We start from the raw sequence: 20,330 nt of genomic DNA on the forward strand, positions 1-20,330 counted from the left end.
CGGTATACATTCGTCTAGAATTTTTTGACAATTATTTTTTAACAAAAAAACTATATACACTGTTATAACTTGTTTTTCTCCCTTAACTGTGAATTGTACCTCAGTCATTCTGATGTTAATGAGTAGATTTTAATGTCTACATTCTATTCAATTAAGTAGATAGGCCATAATTTGTCTACTAAACTGTTAGGTTTGTTTGTTAGTAATTATTTGGGATTTAAGTTGCACCCATTTTTAAAAATTCTGTGATTAACCCTGCATATTTATACACATCTTGGCAAACATTTTTTTTTTTGAGAGTAAATGCTGAAATATAGAATTGAGTCAAAAGACATAGCTACATTTGAAGATTTTTGATCCATATACAAAGTTGATATCCAAAAAGGTGATGTAGCCATTTATAACACCCCTGCCAGTGTGTGCAAATGCCAATTTCTCCAAATCCCTACCAACATTATTCTATGAGGTGAAAATAGTTATGTTATCTTTAAATTTTTAATTTCTTTGATTTCTTTAATGAAGTGAAACATTTTTCTATATATCTATTGGCTATTTTGTAGGTTTAATATCATTAGAAAACTTATTAGTTCAGTATGACTTTGATATAATGAGAAATCACTTTGTATTGTAACTTACTACCCTAATATATAATTTTAGTCATTTGAGTATCTCTTTAGAGACTTTTAAATATCAAGTTTTTCAAAAGTAAAAGACAAGTATAAATTTTGCTTGGAGATATATGTGATGTCTGTTCAACATTATCAGTAGAAACTCAATTTGCCACAAATTAATCACGAATACCTACAATGTCTTCCTTAGAGGTGAATGTAATATTTAATTCTCTTAAAAACAGAAAACATTGTTAATTGCTTATTCTAAGGAAAATTGAGAAGAATAAAACTAGATTTGACCTCTCCAGCCATGTATATGTCCTTGTTTCTTGCCTTCCTTATGTTGTTAACATCCCTTAAGAAACAAAACAATAAGGAGCAGTACCCACGAAGTAAAATGTAAAGACTGAATTAATTGTTTTCACTGAATCTAAAGGGAAAAAAAGAATACACTGTACATTATAGACTATTTAAAATAAGCTATTCCCTGTAAACTAGTAGATTGTCTAGTGTGCTGTTTTTTTAACTATCTGAAGTACATTTTAACTTTTTTAGGTATTGAACAGAGGGTTAAAAGTTTTAATGTTGCTCGTGGACGCGGCTTGCCGAAGAAAATCAAACGCAAAGACCGTGGAGGAAGGGCCAATAAAGGGCCTAATGTGTTTTCAGGAACGGATGACTTTCAAGAGGTACTGAGAATTTATATATAATGAGGAGAGGAGCTTTTCCGTTTTGTAACTTATTTGGCTGCAAAAGAAAGCATTGTGATTTTTAAAAATTTTATTTATTTAATTTATTTACTTTTGGCTGCACTGGGTCTTCGGTGCCACGCGTGGGCTTTCTCTAGTTGCGGTGAGCGGGCTTCTCACTGAGGTGGCTTCTCTTGTTGAGGAGCACGGGCTCTAGGTGCGCGGGCTCAGTAGTTGTGGCACGTGGGCTCAGTAGTTGTGGCGCACGGGCTTAGTTGCTCCGTGGCATGTGGGATCTTCCCGGACCAGGGCTTGAACCCATGTCCCCTGCACTGGCAGGTAGATTCTTAACCACTCTGCCACCAGGGAAGCCCAGCATTGTGATTTTAATGCTACTTTCCTAGTAAATGAAAATTTTCCAGTTCAGATCGAATGAGTATAGATGAACTCCAGAAAAGAAGTATTGTTTTAATTAGTTTTGATAGTAGCACACAGATGCACGTTTTGGTGCCCTCGAAATAAAATCAGTAAGTTGGAAAGCACCTCAAAATAAAATTGATATGTCTGAAAGCAAAAATGTTTGTTCTGTTAGTTCTCTGTTGTACTTTCCTTTCCTAGGAGTCACGGTCCCTAGATGCAAATGGCAATAAAATGCTAATAGCTCAATACGTAGCAGGACCAAGAAGGGAGATAGCAGTAAATTCACTTACTTATTACAGTTGAAATCATTAAAAGAGAAAAAAGGAGGTATAAATGGTTGGAAAGATGAATTTATGAATTATGTGTATAGTAGATATTGAATAAATACATGTTGAATTGAACTGAACTCTGAACAGTACATTTCAACCTTGTAGCGACTTTCTGGATTAGAGTGGTCCAATTCCTGTATTCTGCCACTGTTCCAGTAAGATTTGATTGAATTGTACAGAGCAAGGGTGGGTTATCAGTAGCTGCAACCTTGATTGATAGAAAAGGGATAGTAGGGGCTTCCCTGGTGGTGCAGTAGCTAAGAATCTGCCTGCCAATGCAGGGGCACGGGTTCGAGCCCTGGTCCGGGAAGATCCCACATGCCGCGGAGCAACTAAGCCCGTACGCCACAACTACTGAGCCCACGTGCCACAACTACTGAAGCCCACGCGCCTAGAGCCTGTGCTCCGCAACAAGAGAAGCCACTGCGATGAGAAGCCCGCGCACCACAACGAAGAGTAGCCCCCACTCTCCACAACTAGAGAAAGCCTGTGCACAGCAGCAAAGACCCAATGCGGGCAAAATTTTTTTAAAAATTAAAAAAAAAAAGAAAAGGGATAGTAACATATTGTAATTGGAAAATGCTCAGTTTTCTCATTTCTGGGTTTAAAGATAATGGGCAAAGATTTCTTAATATGTACTCATTAAGGTACTACTTAGGGAGTTGTTAACAGAAAAAAGAAGTTTGGGCCCAAATGAATTTGTGAAACCCAGCACATGCTACGCTGCTCTTGGGGATTCTCAGTCAACATTAATGTATTAAACACTCTGAGCAGGTTAGGCATAAAGAAGTCTGTTTTACTTTGTTCAACCCATCATTTTCAAAATTTACTTGACCATGAACTCTTTTTCCTACACACCTACTAACATTTACTCTTAACTCACCGCTCCATGGAAACAAACTTAGAATTTCTGGGTGACTATAACCTGCCTGTCCATCTTTCTAGACACGTGTAGATGTCTAGGATGTGCTGCTTTCACTAGACGAAATTAATGTGAATGTTTTCTAAGTAAGTCTTCTTCTATATTCAGTACTTATACCCTATAAAATTATTAGTTATTAGTTATTAAAAATATTAGCTTCCAAGAAAGTGTGGCGTTGATCATGTTACTGCCTATCTCTGAGCTTCAGTTTGCTCGATCTGTAAAATTAGAGTACAGTATTAATTCTAATGGCCTCTTCAAGCATTTTAGATGTTTGCAGATCTGGGCTGCAACTAAAAGATTTCTTTATCATGTAGTAGAAAATCAAAATAAATTCTTTCTTTTACACTTATCAGATTTAGAATATGTTTCCTTTCTTTATCAAGATTAAAATATGTTATTAACACTATGTCAGTTTATTGGCTCTCATGAGAGATTTCTTCTTACGGTTCCAGAAACAAGCAGGAGTGTGTCAGAGTCCAAGGAAGCAGCTCTTGTTCAGGAGTGCTTTGGCGGAGACCCATCCAGGGTAGAGTGAACATACCTGGAGTGGCCAACATAGATTCATTTTTACCCTTGCCTTTTCAAGGAGTATAATATCCTCCAAAGGCCAGATAAATTTAGGAATACCTGCATGTCCACACTAATTTTCTTGAACACTCAAGTATAGTCACAGAACATACAAACTTTTGATGGATTTTAAAGCCTTATTCAGTCTTTTGGCCATAAAACTCCTAAAATTTTTTAGTCTTTATAGTAGCTATTAAATTTTTTTTATAAATACATACTCTTTTCCCAGTAGATCCTTTAATTTCCTCCTCCTTTTAGTATATTTAAAAAATCTTTTATGCTCTTGTTCCCTATACCAATATAATACATCCTCTAGAGTAAATAAATTTTAAAATCACCAAGTCGGTAGTTTGGTTTTTCCCTCCCTTTCTCTGTCTTTTCCTTCTCTCTCTTTCTTTCTTTTTTTTTTTCTGGCCACACCACACAGCTTGCGGGATCCTAGTTCCCTGACCAGGGATCAAACCCATGCCCCCCTGCGGTAGAAGCGCAGAGTCCTAACCCTGGACCACCAGGGAATTCCTTCTCCCTCTTTCTTGCATTGTGTTTTCTTTGAAACAGTGTGATATAGTGCAAAGAGTTCTATCTTGATTCTCCTAACATGAAACGTAACCTTTGGCAAGTCACTAACTTCAGTAATCTTCAGTTTTCATATTTGTCCAGTAAGGGTGATGAACTAGATTACTTCTGTCATTCTTCCAGCTCTTATAGTTCATAAAAGATCTTAAGGATAGAGGACAACACAACATTGTGAATCAGCTATACTCCTATATAAAATAGAAATTAAATTAAAAATTTTTTAAATGTATAGAGGACATTTGTGGTTCTTCTGTACGCTCAAGCTTAAAAGACCTTCTAGGCACTTTATTTTATCCTGAAATTTTGTTCAAGTTGCTTTAGATTTTCTAGAATACCTTGATTATAGTCAGTTTTCCCATAGTTATGGGTACTGCAGTACTTGCTACTTGTTTAAACAGAACTAAACTGGAAAAAAACAGCCCCCAGCGATCCTCCGTTAAGACAACGAGGTGTATCATTAGAAAGTAACATAGACAGAAAGAGTAAGTTATTAATGAAACATAGGTACAACTTGGTACATTTTTCAGCGTTTTTTTTGGGGGGAGGGTGATTACCTAATATTTTTACTTTTTAATTTCAGAGTTATATTCCTCAAGTTGGCTCATTGACTTTGCACAATGCACTCTCTTTGGCTGCCTATTTTATTACAGCCACAGTTCCTTGTACAGAAGGCATATGTGAACTGGTCATTTATATCTACCTGTTCTAAGTGAGCCTAGAAATAGAAAATGTTTGTAAGTAAAATTTACGTAGATTTAAGACATTTTAAATGATCCTATCAGAGTAGAGTATAAGCAGTTTCTTTGCGTTTTCCTTGGGCAATTTGGGTATATATATGTATTTTTTTAAAAGAACCTCAAAGATTCTCTATTTTCCTGGTATTCTTGTACTTTTTTTCAGAATCCTTCTAGTAAAATGTATATTTCATCAGTTGGGAGCCCTGAGGGTCAGATTTAAGTTTAGCCATCTATTTCCTTAAGTGTTTGCTGAGAGGCAGTTTCCTGTTTTCAGTAGATTGTGCTTTGTTCTCCATCTTCTAACAAATTGAGGGAAAAGGGAAAACTGATATCACATCAGAAGAGCAAATATCAATAGTTATTAAGCTCCTCGATGTTCAAGGCACTGTGCATGCTAAGAGCCTGAAAAACAGTGATATTTTATAGCACTCATGAGTGGAAGTCCTTAGCTTGGCTAAGCTTCATACTCTCTTGCTACTCCACCCTCTTATACTTGTAGCAAAAGTTGAATAGGAGACTGAGCAGAAGAACTAAGAAAAACAGGTAGGGCTGTGAGATTTTCTACCACATACTAATTTTTCTTAATTTTCTTAATTTAAAAGTTAAAGATAATGCATCCTCCATTTTTTTCCTATAGAAAGTACAAAATAACCACACACGCAAGCAATCTATAATTTTTTAGAGATATACCTAGAGACATACACTGTTAAAGGTAGGGGTATATTCTTTTAGTCTTTTTCTTTGTCTTTATTATTATAAACTGGGGTCACATTTTCACTTGGTAAGGTATTGTGAACATTTTCTTATGTCCCCAAATTGTCTTTCCATCCCATGATTTTTTAATGACAGTATAATATTCTACCACCTAAGTGTATCATAATGTGTTTGACTTGTCTCCTAGTTTTGGATGGGTACAGTATTTCTAGATTTTGTTTTGTGTGTTTGTTTTACTTGTAAATAATTCTGCAGTAGTTATTTTTGTGAATAACTCTTTGTGTGCCTTCCTGATAATTCCTTCAGAATAATCCTGAAAAGTACAAATTTTGTGTCAAACAGTATGGATATTGTACGTCTTCCATCAACAGTACATGAGAGTAAATATTTTATTGTACCTTTGCCAAAGTATTATTGTTAATTTTCAAGATTTTCATAATTTTATTTTGAAAAATGTAGTTGTATGTCCTCATTAAATTAGAAATAGCGTTCTTTGCAACTACTAGTATAGCAATAAGCACTTTTCTAGAAGCATATCTCTCTCCAAGTAAATGAATAGCATCAGAATGTCCAGTCTTCACTACTTTTAATAATCAATGTATACTGCTTTCTAGATTCATTTGACTATACATTTTAATACCTTTTTACTACTTCATATGTTTTATTTAAATAATTTTTTTTCTTGCAGTATAGTAAACCAGGGAAAAAATGGAAGGTTATGACTCAGGAATTTATTAATCAGCACACAGTGGAACATAAAGGAAAACAAATCTGTAAATACTTTCTGGAAGGGAGATGTATTAAGGTAAATTTATAGGGGTATCATAAATCATTTTAACTTCTGAAATAATCTTTAAAATGTAAAGTCATTTTAGGGGGTGGTTAGTTTTTTCATTTCTCATATAGTTGTAATAAAACTGGTTCTTCAAAATGTATCTTGCATTGAATACTGTATATCAGAACTCATTTAATTATATTCTGGGGCAGTAATATAACTTGTTGAAATGAGATTTTATTTAACAAACACATGATGCTGACTGTATGGCAAGTACTGTTCAAAGTAGATTACTAATATTAAATGTTTTAATCTTTACAGTGACACAGTGAATTGTAGTCACTGTTATTATCCTCATTTTTAACATGGCCAAACCAGGAGGTTAAATAAGTCCCCAGAGTAGCTCAGCTACAAATGGTGAGTGCTGGTGGAGCCAGGCAGTATCCTCTGAGGTCATGCTGACTGTGCTGGCTCTCTGCAAAGAGCCACATCCACTGTCTTGGGCAAGAATTCTAAGGACTGTTTGAATTATTATTAGCTCATTATTTAAAGACTGGAGATATGACCATAGTTCTACCATGAAACACCATGGAGAAAATTCAATTCAGTGGTTTCTTTTTTTTCCCTCTTTCTTCTTTTCTTTTTTTGTTAACAGGGAGATCAATGTAAATTTGATCATGATGCAGAGTTGGAGAAGAGAAAAGAGATCTGCAAATTTTATTTACAAGGATATTGTACCAAAGGAGAGAACTGCATTTATATGCATAATATCCTTTATTAAAAACATGTTAACCAAAATATTGTAATTTTCAAGCATCACTGAGACTTTAAAAATCATAAGTACAACCCAGAAAGCCTAGTTTGGTTTTAAATTTAAAATAGCACGTTATATAAACCAGGTCTAATCAGCCTTTGCACTTCAAAAGGGCAAACTGAATTTTTTTCTTTAGGGAAACGAAATAACTTCCCTTTGGAAAAAAATCTATGAAATAAATATACTTCATATTTAATATACTCAGCTTATAAGTATTTCAAGAGACTGTGCTTCCTGAAGGAGTAGTTCGCAACATATTTATTCTGTGATTAAATGATTATTTACTTAGGTTCATAAGTAATAAATTGTCATTGTTGGAAATTATTAAACCAAAGTCTTATCAAATCTTACCACCTAATGATAAGCACTATATATTCTTCCCTACTTCTCCCTTTGGAAATCTATACATTTCAGTTGTATTCCTACCTCTACCCCTATGGCATTTCACTATATATGGTCCTTTAAAAAAATAAATAAATAAAAATAAATAAATAAATAAATAAATAAATAAATAAATAAATAAATATATATATATATATATATATATATGTATACTGTCCTTCAGTAAGGACCTTATTTTTTTCCAAATGGTTAGCTCATTGTCCCCTCTTCACAGATTTAAAAGATCACCTTAACCATATTCTAAATTTTCCTTTGTGCATAATTCTGCTTCTATACTACTGTTACACGTTGTGCTCTTTGACCATTCCCCTCTGTAATATTATATTTGATATTTACTAGGGCAGATACTCCTTTTTTCTTTATCAAAATGTTATGATAAATTTGTCTTATTCAATCAAAGAAAATTTTTTTTCAGATTTGACGTACTTCTTTAGAAACCAGATACCTTACTGAACTGTTTCTTAAAGCTTTCCATCTATTCTTATGTTTTTCTCCATAGTCATGCCATCTGTGGGATGACAATTTCAACTGTATTGTCCATACTTCCAGAAAAATGTTAAATAATAGTGATTATGGCAGCATAATACATGTTTCAAAGATAATGCCCTTTTGCTTTGGCTGTAGTTTTAATATTGATTTTTTTTAAAACTCAAGTATGTATATCCTTATTTTACTAACAGTTTTTAATATCAAAAAAAGATCTTGAATTTTATCAGTTGCCTTTTGTATCTGCTAAGATGATCACATGATTTTTCTCTCTTGACCTTATCAATGTGATGATTACAATAATAAATTTCCTAAAACTACCCAGAAATTTCCAGAACATACACTACCTGAAAATGGTATATTTTTCACTATACTTCTAGATTTAATATTTTCTTTAGAAGTTTGTCTCTAAAATTTTAAGTAAGTTAGCCTGTAGTTTTCATTTTGGGGATACTTGACATATCAGACCCCTTTATTTTCTTCATAGATATGAGCTCTTGCTACAAAATTTATTTGTTCTATATTTTATTTTATTGAGTAAAGTAACAGAGTTTACATAATTAAATTACACTATAATATTTGCTATAGCCATCATAAATATTTTTACTTTAAAAAATTGTTTTCTTGAAAAAGAATAGATACATATATGTGTAACTGAATCACTTTGCTGTATACCTGAAGCTTACACAACATTGTAAATTAACTATACTTCAATTAAAAAAATGGTTATTGAGAAAAAAGAATATTAATGGAATTAGCTAATTATCCAAGCTTAACATTTATACTTAACATTTCGTATCATGGTACTCTCAACAAACTATTGAAACTTTAACATGACTCTTTTGATCAGTGGTGAAGGCATCTAGATTTTGCACAGAATTTTTGGCATAATTTATATTATGGTAATTTGGGAGATGATTTGTAAAATCTTGACCCAAAACTCTTTCTAAGGAAGTCTGTGTTAATTACCCACATTACTAACTCTGTTATGATAGAAGATATAAACATTTATCACTGACAGAAAAAAATAACAGGTAATATAGTTTGTACAGTCAAGTTTTTTTTAAATACAAAAGTTAAGCTCTTAAAAAAATGTTTTCTAGTTTTAATAGAGTAGAGGAGACTTAAAATTTTTTGAATGTTTTGCCATGTATTTAAAATATTTAAAATTTAAAAAATTGTGTGATTATAGAAAATTTAGTACAGTATTAGTAATAAAGTCATTGATTCAGCAGTTATGTTTTTGGGTATAAAAATATGAGAGTTTGATTTTACGTGGTCTATTCCTTAATATTTTTATTTACATGAATTTCCATGCAAGTTCTATCATAGTGGAGCAAAATGTTACCAAGGAGACAACTGTAAATTTTCACATGATGATCTCACTAAAGAAACAAAGAAACTTTTGGACAAAGTGAGTAATATTTTTGTACCTTGATTACAGATTCATTTGACTTGAATCATGTTTTATAAGTCATAGTTTATAAAACTCTGCTGAGAGATCAAGGACTTGTTTATGTTTTATTCTGTTAATGTAATGTGTTAGAAAAGCAGGAATATTGGACTAAGAATTAAGAATCTTTTGTTCTTAAAAGATTAAATTATGTGATGTATATGAAACACTTCATACCACTCCTAGTAAATAGTAAATGCTCAATAGTGGCACCTGTTATAGTATCCTTTACTTATTAATGATAGTAAGTAATACAATTGCCTTAACCTTAAAAAAAAACAGAATCTTTTGTTCTTATCATTGTTCTGCCATTAAAAAACCTAATTTTTTGAACCAGTCCCTCATAAATTTTATTTCTCTCAGTTGAGCTTCTGTTCAAATGCAGTTTATTTATTTTCCAATTTTACTGAGATATAATTGGCATACGGCACTGTATAAATTCAAGGTGTACAACATAATGATTTGACTTACATACATCTTGAAATGATGATCACAGTAAATTTAGTGAACATCCATCATCTCACATAGATACAAAATTAAAGAAGTAGAAAAGATTTTTTTCCTTGTGATGAAAACTCTTGGGATTTACTCTCTTAACAGCTTTTATATATAATATACAGCACTGTTAATTACATTTACCATGTTATACTTTACATCCCTAGTACTTATTTATCTTATAGCTCGAAGTTTGTACCTTTTTAGTACCTTCATCCAGTTCTTCCTCCCACTACCTTGGTAACCACAAAATTTGACCTCTAAAAAAGCTAATTTACTTTAAGAAATATCCTTTACCTCTTTGAACCTCATATTCTTTATAAAAAAGTAGTTAGCTATCTCTGATCTATTTCAACTTTAATATTGTATTTTTCTATTGACAAAACTAGTTTACTCAAGTCGTCACAGTTTTAAATGTGAGGAAGAAAGCTTGTTTTGAAATAGTAATCCTTGCCAATTATTTTTAGGTGTTGAATACTGAAGAAGAAGCTACAAATGAAGATGAAAGAGAGTTAGAAGAACTTAGAAAGCGTGGCATAACTCCTCTTCCCAAACCGCCTCCAGGAGTTGGGCTTCTGCCAACCCCACCAGAGCATTTTCCCTTTTCTGATCCCGAAGATGATTTTCAGACAGATCTCTCTGATGATTTCAAGAAAATTCCATCTCTCTTTGAAATAGTTGTAAAACCTACTGTGGATTTAGCACATAAAATTGGGAAGAAGTAAGTTAAATTTTTCAAAAAATGGCTGCATTTTCCCCCTAAAAATTCTTATTAAGAAACTAACTTGTATTCCATGTCAATCATATAATTAAACTTAGGTAGAGGTAGCAGATGTCTGGCATGCACCCCAACTGCTGCTTCCCACTTCCTTTTTGCCCCACCCTCTGCTGCCTGCCATGCCATCAGTGCTTTTCTGTACAGAATCCTTAACACAGCTTCAGAAACCTCTCCACACACTAATCCTGAAGGGCACTGCCAGGTGGATGGAACTGGCATTCCTACCACCTTGTTATGAGGCAGGACTGTCACTGATAACATCTTCAAATAGTGGGTAATATGTCTCCAGCATATTCATTCTTTTAGAGAAGTCGTTCCTTGGGCTGTTAGAGGAAAACCTCTGGATAAGGCTGCATCCAGGTTTGCATTTTCCGGTCCTGTTTCCCATCCACCAGGGTCTGTGCACCTGGGCTCTAAGTCCCATTGTTGATTATTCTTTTAATCCTGAAGACTCGGGGAAGCAATGAGATCTCAGCAATTGAGGAATAAGAAATCTGTAGCAAATATCACAGTTAATATGAGCCATTAAAAGTATTTCTATTGGGCTCCCCTGGTGGCGCAGTGGTTGAGAGTCCGCCTGCCGATGCAGGGGACATGGGTTCGTGCCCCAGTCCGGGAAGATCCCACATGCCGCGGAGCGGCTGGGCCCGTGAGCCATGGCAGCTGAGCCTGCGCGTCCGGAGCCTGTGCTTCGCAATGGGAGAAGCCACAACAGTGAGAGGCCTGCTTACCGCAAAAAAAAAAAAAGTATTTCTATTAAAGTCAAGAAGAAGACAAGTCTGTCCACTGCTTGGCTAAATATTATAGATTAGATCCTAGTCAATGCAAAAAGAGAAAGATAGAATAGATATGATTAGAAATGGTGGGGCAGACTCATTATTTGGGCATTTTCCCTTAGTAAACCCAAAGGAATCACTGACAAAACTATTAGAAGTTGTACAGTTGTTCCTGGGTGTCTCAGGAGGATTGGTTACAGGAGCTCCATGGATACCAAAATCCACAGATGCTCAAGTCCTTTATATTAAAATGGTGAAGTATTTGCGTATAACCTTCATACATACTCCCGTATACTTTAAATAATCTCTGGATTATCTGTAATACCTAATACAATGCAAATGTTATGTAAATAGTTGTAAATACAATGTAGATACTATGTAAATAGTTGCTGGAGTACATACAGCAAATCAAGTTTTGCTTTCAGAACTTTTTGCAATTTTTTTCTTCTGAATATTTTCGATCTGCAGTTGGTTGAATCTGTGGATGCAGAACCTGCCGATATGGAGGCCCAACTGTAATTAAATTAGTAAGATGCCCAGAAAGAAGAGCAACATTCAAAAACTAAAATCTTTTCATGTCAAGCAATAACCAATTAGAAATTATAATACAAGCAGTACGTTTATATAGTATAATTCTAATTTTGTTATAAAAAGGTCTGTGTGTACCTAGAAAAAGGATTAGAAGAGAACCAATCAAAAAGTTTATCTCTGGGTGATAGGATTAGAGATGAATCATATTTATCTTTGTATTTTTCTATATTTTTGAAAACATCAATATTAAGTTTTAGAACAGATGATAGTAAGCAGCAATTTAGAAAACTTGTGTGCTAAAATGAAGGCAAGATACATATGTTGGTGTTTCTACTTATAGATAATATGGAATAAATTGCTTCTTAAAAATATAGTTTTCTCTTCTGATACTGTAAAACATTCAACCAATATCTATTTAGAAATGTAACATTCTTGTTTGCCTCTTTTCTTTGAACTAAGAAATATTATTCTTTTGTCTACAGGCCACCAGCATTTTATAACAGTGCCTCACCACCAGGACCACAATTTCAGGAAAGCAGCCCACATACTCAACATATGTATAGTTCTGGGTCAAGTCCAGGTCCCGGACCTAATATGTCTCAGGGACACAATAGTCCTGTGATGCACCCAGGCTCCCCTGGACATCATCCATGCGCAGGACCTCCTGGTCTACCAATGCCGCAGAGCCCACCTTTGCCGCCTGGTCCACCTGGAATTGTAGGCCCTCACAGTCAAGCGGGAGTACTTGTTCAACCGGATACACCTTTGACACCACCAAATATGAGTGGTGCTTACCATTGCCCTGGCTTTCCAGAACACATGATGAAAGTACCTAGAGAGAATCACTGTTCTCCAGGTTCATCACACCTGCAAAGTCCTGGTGAAATGCAGCTCAATACCAATTATGAGTCCTTACAAAACCCAGCTGAGTTTTATGATAATTACTATTCACAGCATGCTGTACATAATTTTCAGCCACCCAATAACTCTGGTGGTAAGCTTACCTTTTGAAATAACTCATTTCTAATTTAAAATATCTGGAGTCCTATTTTTCTTTAAAAGCATGGAAAGAATGCATGTTTTAAATAAAGCAACGTAAAATGTGATGAAATTGAAACATTAAAATATGATTTAAATTTAACCAAATATTTGTAACAATAGACCTTTAGATAACCTTGAAAAGTGCTTACAATCACATAATAATCTGATAATCAAATGTGATATTACTGTAACTCAATTTCTTACAACTCACAGTGGTACTTGTCTAGTGGAGTTTTACGCTAAATCAGTGTCTCTTTCCGTGTTATGTATGTAGATGGGACGTGGCATGGTGAATTTGCCCAGCATCAGCCTCCTATCGTTCAAGACTCACCTACCCGCGGGAGTGGGTCTGACAGCAGCAGTAATGTGACAGGCCATGGCCCCCTGCCTGCACCAGGTCTCCTCCCTGCAGTGCAGAGAGCTCTTTTTGTTAGACTTACTCAGAAATACCAAGAAGATGAAGAACCAGGCAGCACCCAACCTCAGAGGGCACCAAGCAAGGAAGAAGGTGTGTCAGGTGGTATGATAGCATCTTACCTATTTGGATCACTCAGTTCCTGAAATGGTCTTGAATAAGTTAAAATTTGAAAAAGGAGTTCCTGTGAACTATCTATTCTATTTCCAATTTATCTCATAGCTCCTATCTTCTTGGGATTGATTGTAGTTTCCAGTGCCATTGATGCATTAGTAGTTAATTGCAAAGGGTTTGATTTGAAGCAATAAAGAGACTGAAGCTGGAGTGTGAGGCCTGGGCAAGCAGACTTGCTATTATGCCTTTTTTCTTTTTTCTTTTTTAAAGAAAATAAATAGAACAGGAACAAGATACCTTCCAGTTCAGGAATTTTAACCTGTAACTCAAGCTCAAAGTTATTTGATTATTAGATTTTCATGGGCAGAGGCTGTATACTTCAGGTTCTGCTATGTTATTAAGGAATATTATTTTTAATTTAAAAGACTACGTGGGGACACTAAGTTTCCCTTAGTATTTTTGATATTGATATGTGTACAGCAATTAGTTAACTCAGTTAAGGGCAGAGAACTTTAAATCACCCAGTTCTTCTTATGAATTACAAAATTGATGTTTGGCCACTCTTAAACATGAAATTTAGGGCTTCCCTGGCAGTCCAGTGGTTAAAAGACTGCACTTCCACTGCAGGGGAGATGGGTTTGATCCCTGGTCTGGGAAGTTTTGCATACCTCGAGGTGCAGCCAAAAAACAAAGCCCCATGAAATTTATGAATAACTATGTAAAACTAGATAACACTAGGTAGCTACAAGCTATTATATAAACATTGTTATGTTTTCAAAAAAGGTGTTATTAACTCTTCATTTATTTAGCATGACAGGGAAATGAGGAATTTCTAATAAGTTAATTCCTGTAAAATTTATGTGTACTCTTTTAGGTGCTAATTTTATTATTATTTTTTTTGCGGTACGCGGGTCTCTCACTGCTGTGGTCTCTCCCGTTGCGGAGCACAGGCTCCGGACGCGCAGGCTCAGCGGCCATGGCTCATGGGCCCAGCAGCTCCGCGGCATGTGGGATCTTCCCGGACCGGGGCACGAACCCGCGTCCCCTGCGTTGGCAGGCAGACTCTCAACCACTGCGCCACCAGGGAAGCCCTTAGGTGCTAATTTTAATACGCAGCCATTTTAATGGTAATCTTTCTTTAAAGTAACAAAGCTTTATGTTTTCATAGATAAGAAAATTAAAACTTTTCTACATGATATAAAATTTTATACTATAATACTATAAAATTGGTAATGTTTTATGAGGCTTGTTTTCTCGGAATACAGAAAACTTCTTAAACAGCTAGGTTTTTTGTGTTTTTGTTCATTGTTAGAAATTTTATTGCCTTTATAAATTTTATTTGTCCTTTGATAAAATGCTCATAGAAACCTCTTAACTATCATTTTCTGTCTAATATCTGCTTTCCACTGACCTTTCTCTACTGTTCTACTTTCTTTCTGCTCTATATTCATTCTTATTCCAAAAAGAATTTAAGACTGCTTATAAAATACATTGATATGAAAGTGAAAATAAAATAGCATCTTACCTATTTGGATCAGATTTGGATTGTCTTACCTATCTGGATCAAGTACCAAATTCTATGAGGAGTGAAGCTCCTATACAGAAATATTTAAAATAACTACAACAGCTGAAAGTGAATCACAAGTCTAGCTCTAGACTTCCTGGAAGTCAAAGGAAAAAAAAAAGAAAAGAGATCCGGTGTCTAGAAGTAGTTTTTTCAGACACCGAGATATGAGTAAAACTTTTTGCCATTGTGATATAATATTGATATATACTATTTTAAGCCACATCCCCACCCTAAATACGAGTGCTTGTTTTTGTTGTTGTTGTTGTTTTGGTTTTGGTTTTGGCTTAAACAACAGATATTTATTGTCTCACAGTTGTGGGGGCCAGGAGTCTGAGATCTAGGTGTCGGCAGGGTGGATTCCTTCTGAGGGCTGTGAGGGAAGGATCTGTTCTACGTATTTTTTTTTTAACATCTTTATTGGAGTATAATTGCTTTCCCGAGTGCTTGTTTTGTAGCACTGTTCTGTTCAAACTAAGTGTGTAGCACTAAAGTTCGATGTTGTGGAAACACATTAGTGAGCAGTGAGATGAGGTAAAAGTGAGAATATATATGCTGTTCTATTGATCCAAGATATTCTAGGATACGTATGAGTATGTGTACATATGTTCGTGTATGTGTATATATATATGTATATATATATATACATATATATATATATATACACATATATACATATGGCCAATTCAGAGATAACCTGTGTGTGTTTTAATGGAGAGGAAGGAGACTCGCCCTCCTGAAGCATCAGTTTTTATTCCCTTCTCTACTAGAGAGAAGACCTCTGATGGTTAAGCGTCTTAACATTGTGCCTAATACACTAGGGTTACATAGGCTTTAAGAGTAAGGCCCAAAGTGTTCTCGTAAAGTTAAAGTATATAAATTTTAGGCTATTAGTTTTCTTTGTTGTTTTTAATTTAATGTTTGAATAATTAATATATTCACACAGGTCAAACATCTAAAAATATAGTATGAGTGAAAAGTCCCCACCTGAGCCCACACTTGCTCGGTTCTCTTTGCTTCCTTAACCATCATTGTTAGTGTTTTGTTTTCTTTCCAGGTATTTTTTTTTTATAGCCCTCCCTTGTTATCCTGATAAATCCAGAGCTATGAAGTTTAAGGGATTAAGCTATGAAGTTAAATCCAGAGCTATGAATTAAAGAGAGCCAAAACATTTTGGTATTCCTTTTCAAGAGTGTTTTCCCTTCTCCCCCAGCTCTGTCTTACCACACATTTCTGAGCTCCCTTTGATCAGTTGGAATTAAAGGTTCAGACTGTTCTCTGACTAGTAGGACATTACACAAGTTCTAATATCATACTTCTTTCTTTATAAAGTATAGTGACTGAATTGTTGATTGTTATACCACATCTTATCTTGTTCCAGTGTTGAAACTCTGTCATTTCTATGATGCGTTTTCTTGAAGTTAGACTACACTTATTCAGAAATAGTATATGTGTTTTTTTCATCTTAATTAAGGCCAAATATGAACGCTTCATTCTTTACCATAGTTTTTGTCTGCATTTAGATGATACTGTTAACTGGTATTCCAGTAGTGAAGAGGAAGAAGGAAGCAGTGTCAAGTCAATACTGAAAACATTGCAGAAACAAACAGAAACTTTAAGGAGTCAACAACCTTCCACAGAACTCAGCACTCCTACTGATCCAAGACTTGCTAAAGAGAAAAATAAAGGAAGCCAAGTGGTTGACCCTAGACTTAGGACTATCTCAAGGCAAGACGTTAGAAAATCTTCTGAGTCTACCCCACTGGATCTTAGACTTGCGTGGGATCCCAGGAAATTAAGAGGGAATGGAAGTGGTCACGTAGGTTCTTCTGTTGGTGGAGCAAAGTTTGATTTACATCATGGAAATGCTGGCCCTAATGTCAAACACAAAAGAGGAGACGATGACGATGAAGATACAGAAAGAGAACTGAGAGAAAAAGCTTTCTTAATACCTTTGGATTCTTCCCCTGGTATAATGCTCCAGGATCCAAGGTCACAACTGAGACAGTTTAGTCACATTAAAATGGATATTACCCTAACCAAACCCAACTTTGCAAAACACATCGTGTGGGCTCCAGAAGACTTACTTCCAGTCCCTTTACCTAAACCTGACCCAGTATCTTCAATCAATTTACCTCTGCCCCCTCTTATAGCTGATCAGAGGCTCAGTAGGTTGTGGAATACAAAAAGTGATCTTCGTCAAAGCACAGTGCCCACTGATGCAAAACTAGCAGGCAAGGCCAAAATTAACACAGCAAACAGAGAAGGCTACCTAGAACAATTTGGAGACGCACATAGTTCAGGAAGTAAGTTAGGAGACCCTAGGCTGCAAAAAAGTTTTGATCCTAGACTTCACAGACTGCATAGTACAGAGTCTCATCAAGCAGTTATGAAGGATTCACATACATCAAAGGGTGCCCCTCATGTAGCCAGATCAAACTCTGGTTCATCACAGCCCTTAGGGGCAGTATCTAGCAATTCTGGTCCTGGGGCTTTGCCTCCATATGCCCCTAAACTCTCATCTTCAGCTGGCCTTCCCCTGGGAACTCCAGGTTCAGTCCTTAGTGCTATTAGTTTGTATGACCCTAGGGAGCATAGTTCATCATCTACATCAGAGCCAGCAACAGAAAATGCAGAGAGCCAGAAAAAAAGTGGTGGTTTAAAAAGTAGTGATAAAAACGAGCCTCCTACTGGAGAAGCAGTCCTACCACAGAAAATCGCTCCAAACGTGGACGTCCCTGTTGATGGGCCAGCTGACCCAGAGGCAGATATTCTTGGGAGTTCCGGTACCGTTCAGGTCCCAGCAGTGCACAGTCTTCCGATTCAGGCATTAACAGGCTTAATTAGACCCCAGTACAGCGATCCAAGACAGTCAAAGCAGCCGGGTCAGGTGAGCCCCACCCCAGATGATGACCCTCGTAGAGCAACAGATGACAAATCTCTGAAAGAGGTTTTTAAAACTTTTGATCCAACTGCTTCACCGTTTTGTTAGCTATTGTGTAATTAAGCAGTTCTTTTCACTCTTGTGACTATTGCAGTCCCCTGCTGTTTTGTAACTGGTTTACCTCTATAGTTTATTTATTTTTAAATTATAAACACTTTTCAGCTGCTAGTATCAGAACCACATGAAGTTATATCCTCTAAAGCCTGTGGTATTTTATATAATATTTTTATAATTTTAAGAGACTGTAGTAATTGACATAGAAACCTATATATCACGTTAGCTTCAGTAAAAGTACTTTTATTGTAAATAAACCATCATGAACTCAACACTCTGCCTGAATATATGCCAGTTGTCTTTCATAATCAGTGTTTAGATAAATGATTACCACTTTTATATGGTTATTAGTTTCAAGCAATATAATGTACATTACTTTTCAGAAACAGTATTTTGACTAGGATCCTATTTGTCAACACAGAACTGATTAATATGTAATGCTGACTGCTAGCTAAAATGTAAAATGAAGTAAAACATTTTTAAAATCATAATTAGCAGAGCAGTTCATGTTTAAGGGCATCACTTTTATTAGTACTGGCAATATTATTTGTGTAAATGAAGCATTTGAATGTTGTACCTTTTAAAAGTATTTTATGGTATACTGTATCATAGAAGTTGGAGATATATAAATAGAATGTTTTGCTAAAATGAAAAATTCCCGAGTTCTCTAACATAACTTTTTAATTTTTCATATTAATAGTTATGAGTTACTGCTGTGTTACATTATGATGTTTATGCGTTTCGATGTTTTTTGTCTTTAGCAGCATAATTTATATTACTTTTTCAAATGATGTAGCTGCAATAATTGTATTCATCATGACTTTGGCAATTTTTAACAAAATTTTAAAAGATCCAGTGAGTCTGTGGTGATTATTTCATTGATAATGTTTTAAATGTCCAGGTTCTATATTTTTTCTTAAATAGCGAGAAAACACAGAGATGGTATAGTCAACTGTATATGGCTACCAATAAAGAATCTCTTTCAGATCTCACCTGACTGGCATTCTATAACAGAGGAGACTGCCTGGTGTTTTAATGTATTCAATGTCGTCATAGTTTGGAAACCTCCTGAATTGATTAGAGGTTGTATTTTTATGAAAAATAATTTGTACTCATTCTTGTATATTTATTGCGGTATATAAATAATGGCAACCCTACCTGTTTTATACATATATTATTTATAACTAAAACTAAGTAGTACACTTAGTTTCAGGCTAAGTGTATATATTAATATCTTGAACTAGAGGTATGTGACAGTATTTGCTAGTAACAACTCTAATAAGTAACTTGAAAAGGAGTATTTCATTATAAAAGATAATGGAAGTAGAGGAAATCAGTCCTTGAGAAGTGATTTTTAAAATATACAGCAAAATATTTATGTGGGAACCTAACACTCAGATAGCATATGGTTTAATACTAATGTATATCCTTTCTATTCCCTTCTTCACTTTTTACTTTTTTTGCCCTGATTCCGTGCTTAAATGGGGTTGCAGTTAAGTGAACAAGAATTCTGCCTGCCTACCTAAGAAGTTCATTGTGTTCTAAGTGGAAGGACAGTTGTTCAAGGGAATGTGAGTTCCTACTATTTATACTTTGGTTACATTGTAGCCTAAAGTGGTTCTGGATAATGTTTTGGGGTTAAAAAATGCAGTTTAAAGCCATGATAGAAAGAATTTTTTGACTTACTATCCAAATGAACTTTATTGTTAATTGAAAAGTCAATAAAATGGATAAAACTGACCAAAAAAAATGTAGACACATTTATATTCCTAAGAATAATATTCCTTTATCAGGATAAAATCAGTAAAATTGCTGAATTTTAGTAATTAAATTTAAAATTTTAGCAAATCTTTAATTCATGATTTTATAATTATTGTAGGTGATGCTGTTTACATTTAAAATATCACACAAAAAAAGATAATTTGGATGTTAAAGATCAAAATGGAATCCAAATTTTTTTCCAGATTCTTAACAGAAGATCCTTTTTACTAAGAGAGATATTAAAAGATTAATTTAAAAGTAAGATTTAAAAACCATTAAAACTTACTTACTAAGTAAGTTCATTTACTTAGTATTCTTGAGCCCCTATTACATCGGCTAGTGGCCTGGAGGCTATTTTA

At 34.8% G+C, this 20,330-nt stretch overlaps 1 protein-coding gene across 2 annotated transcripts in view; it reads left to right on the forward strand.

Annotated features, from left to right (window-relative positions):
• The window catches only part of ZC3H6 (zinc finger CCCH-type containing 6), a 53,080-nt gene extending 33,878 nt beyond the window's left edge, over positions 1–19,202 (forward strand). Inside the window, exons 5-12 of one of the 2 annotated variants that reach the window (XM_067704388.1) lie at positions 1,167–1,300; positions 6,257–6,373; positions 6,999–7,110; positions 9,350–9,459; positions 10,461–10,714; positions 12,561–13,072; positions 13,394–13,636; positions 16,736–19,202. In XM_067704388.1, the coding sequence (XP_067560489.1) occupies positions 1,167–1,300; positions 6,257–6,373; positions 6,999–7,110; positions 9,350–9,459; positions 10,461–10,714; positions 12,561–13,072; positions 13,394–13,636; positions 16,736–18,204 (2,951 nt within the window). In that variant the 3' untranslated portion in view covers positions 18,205–19,202. The remainder of the gene's footprint in view (positions 1–1,166; positions 1,301–6,256; positions 6,374–6,998; positions 7,111–9,349; positions 9,460–10,460; positions 10,715–12,560; positions 13,073–13,393; positions 13,637–16,735) is intronic. The other variant, XM_067704390.1, reaches the window with a different exon arrangement.
• Positions 19,203–20,330: the final 1,128 nt, after the last annotated feature.

This window comes from Pseudorca crassidens, chromosome 14 (genome assembly GCF_039906515.1).
Source record: "Pseudorca crassidens isolate mPseCra1 chromosome 14, mPseCra1.hap1, whole genome shotgun sequence".
Lineage (NCBI taxonomy): Eukaryota > Metazoa > Chordata > Mammalia > Artiodactyla > Delphinidae > Pseudorca > Pseudorca crassidens.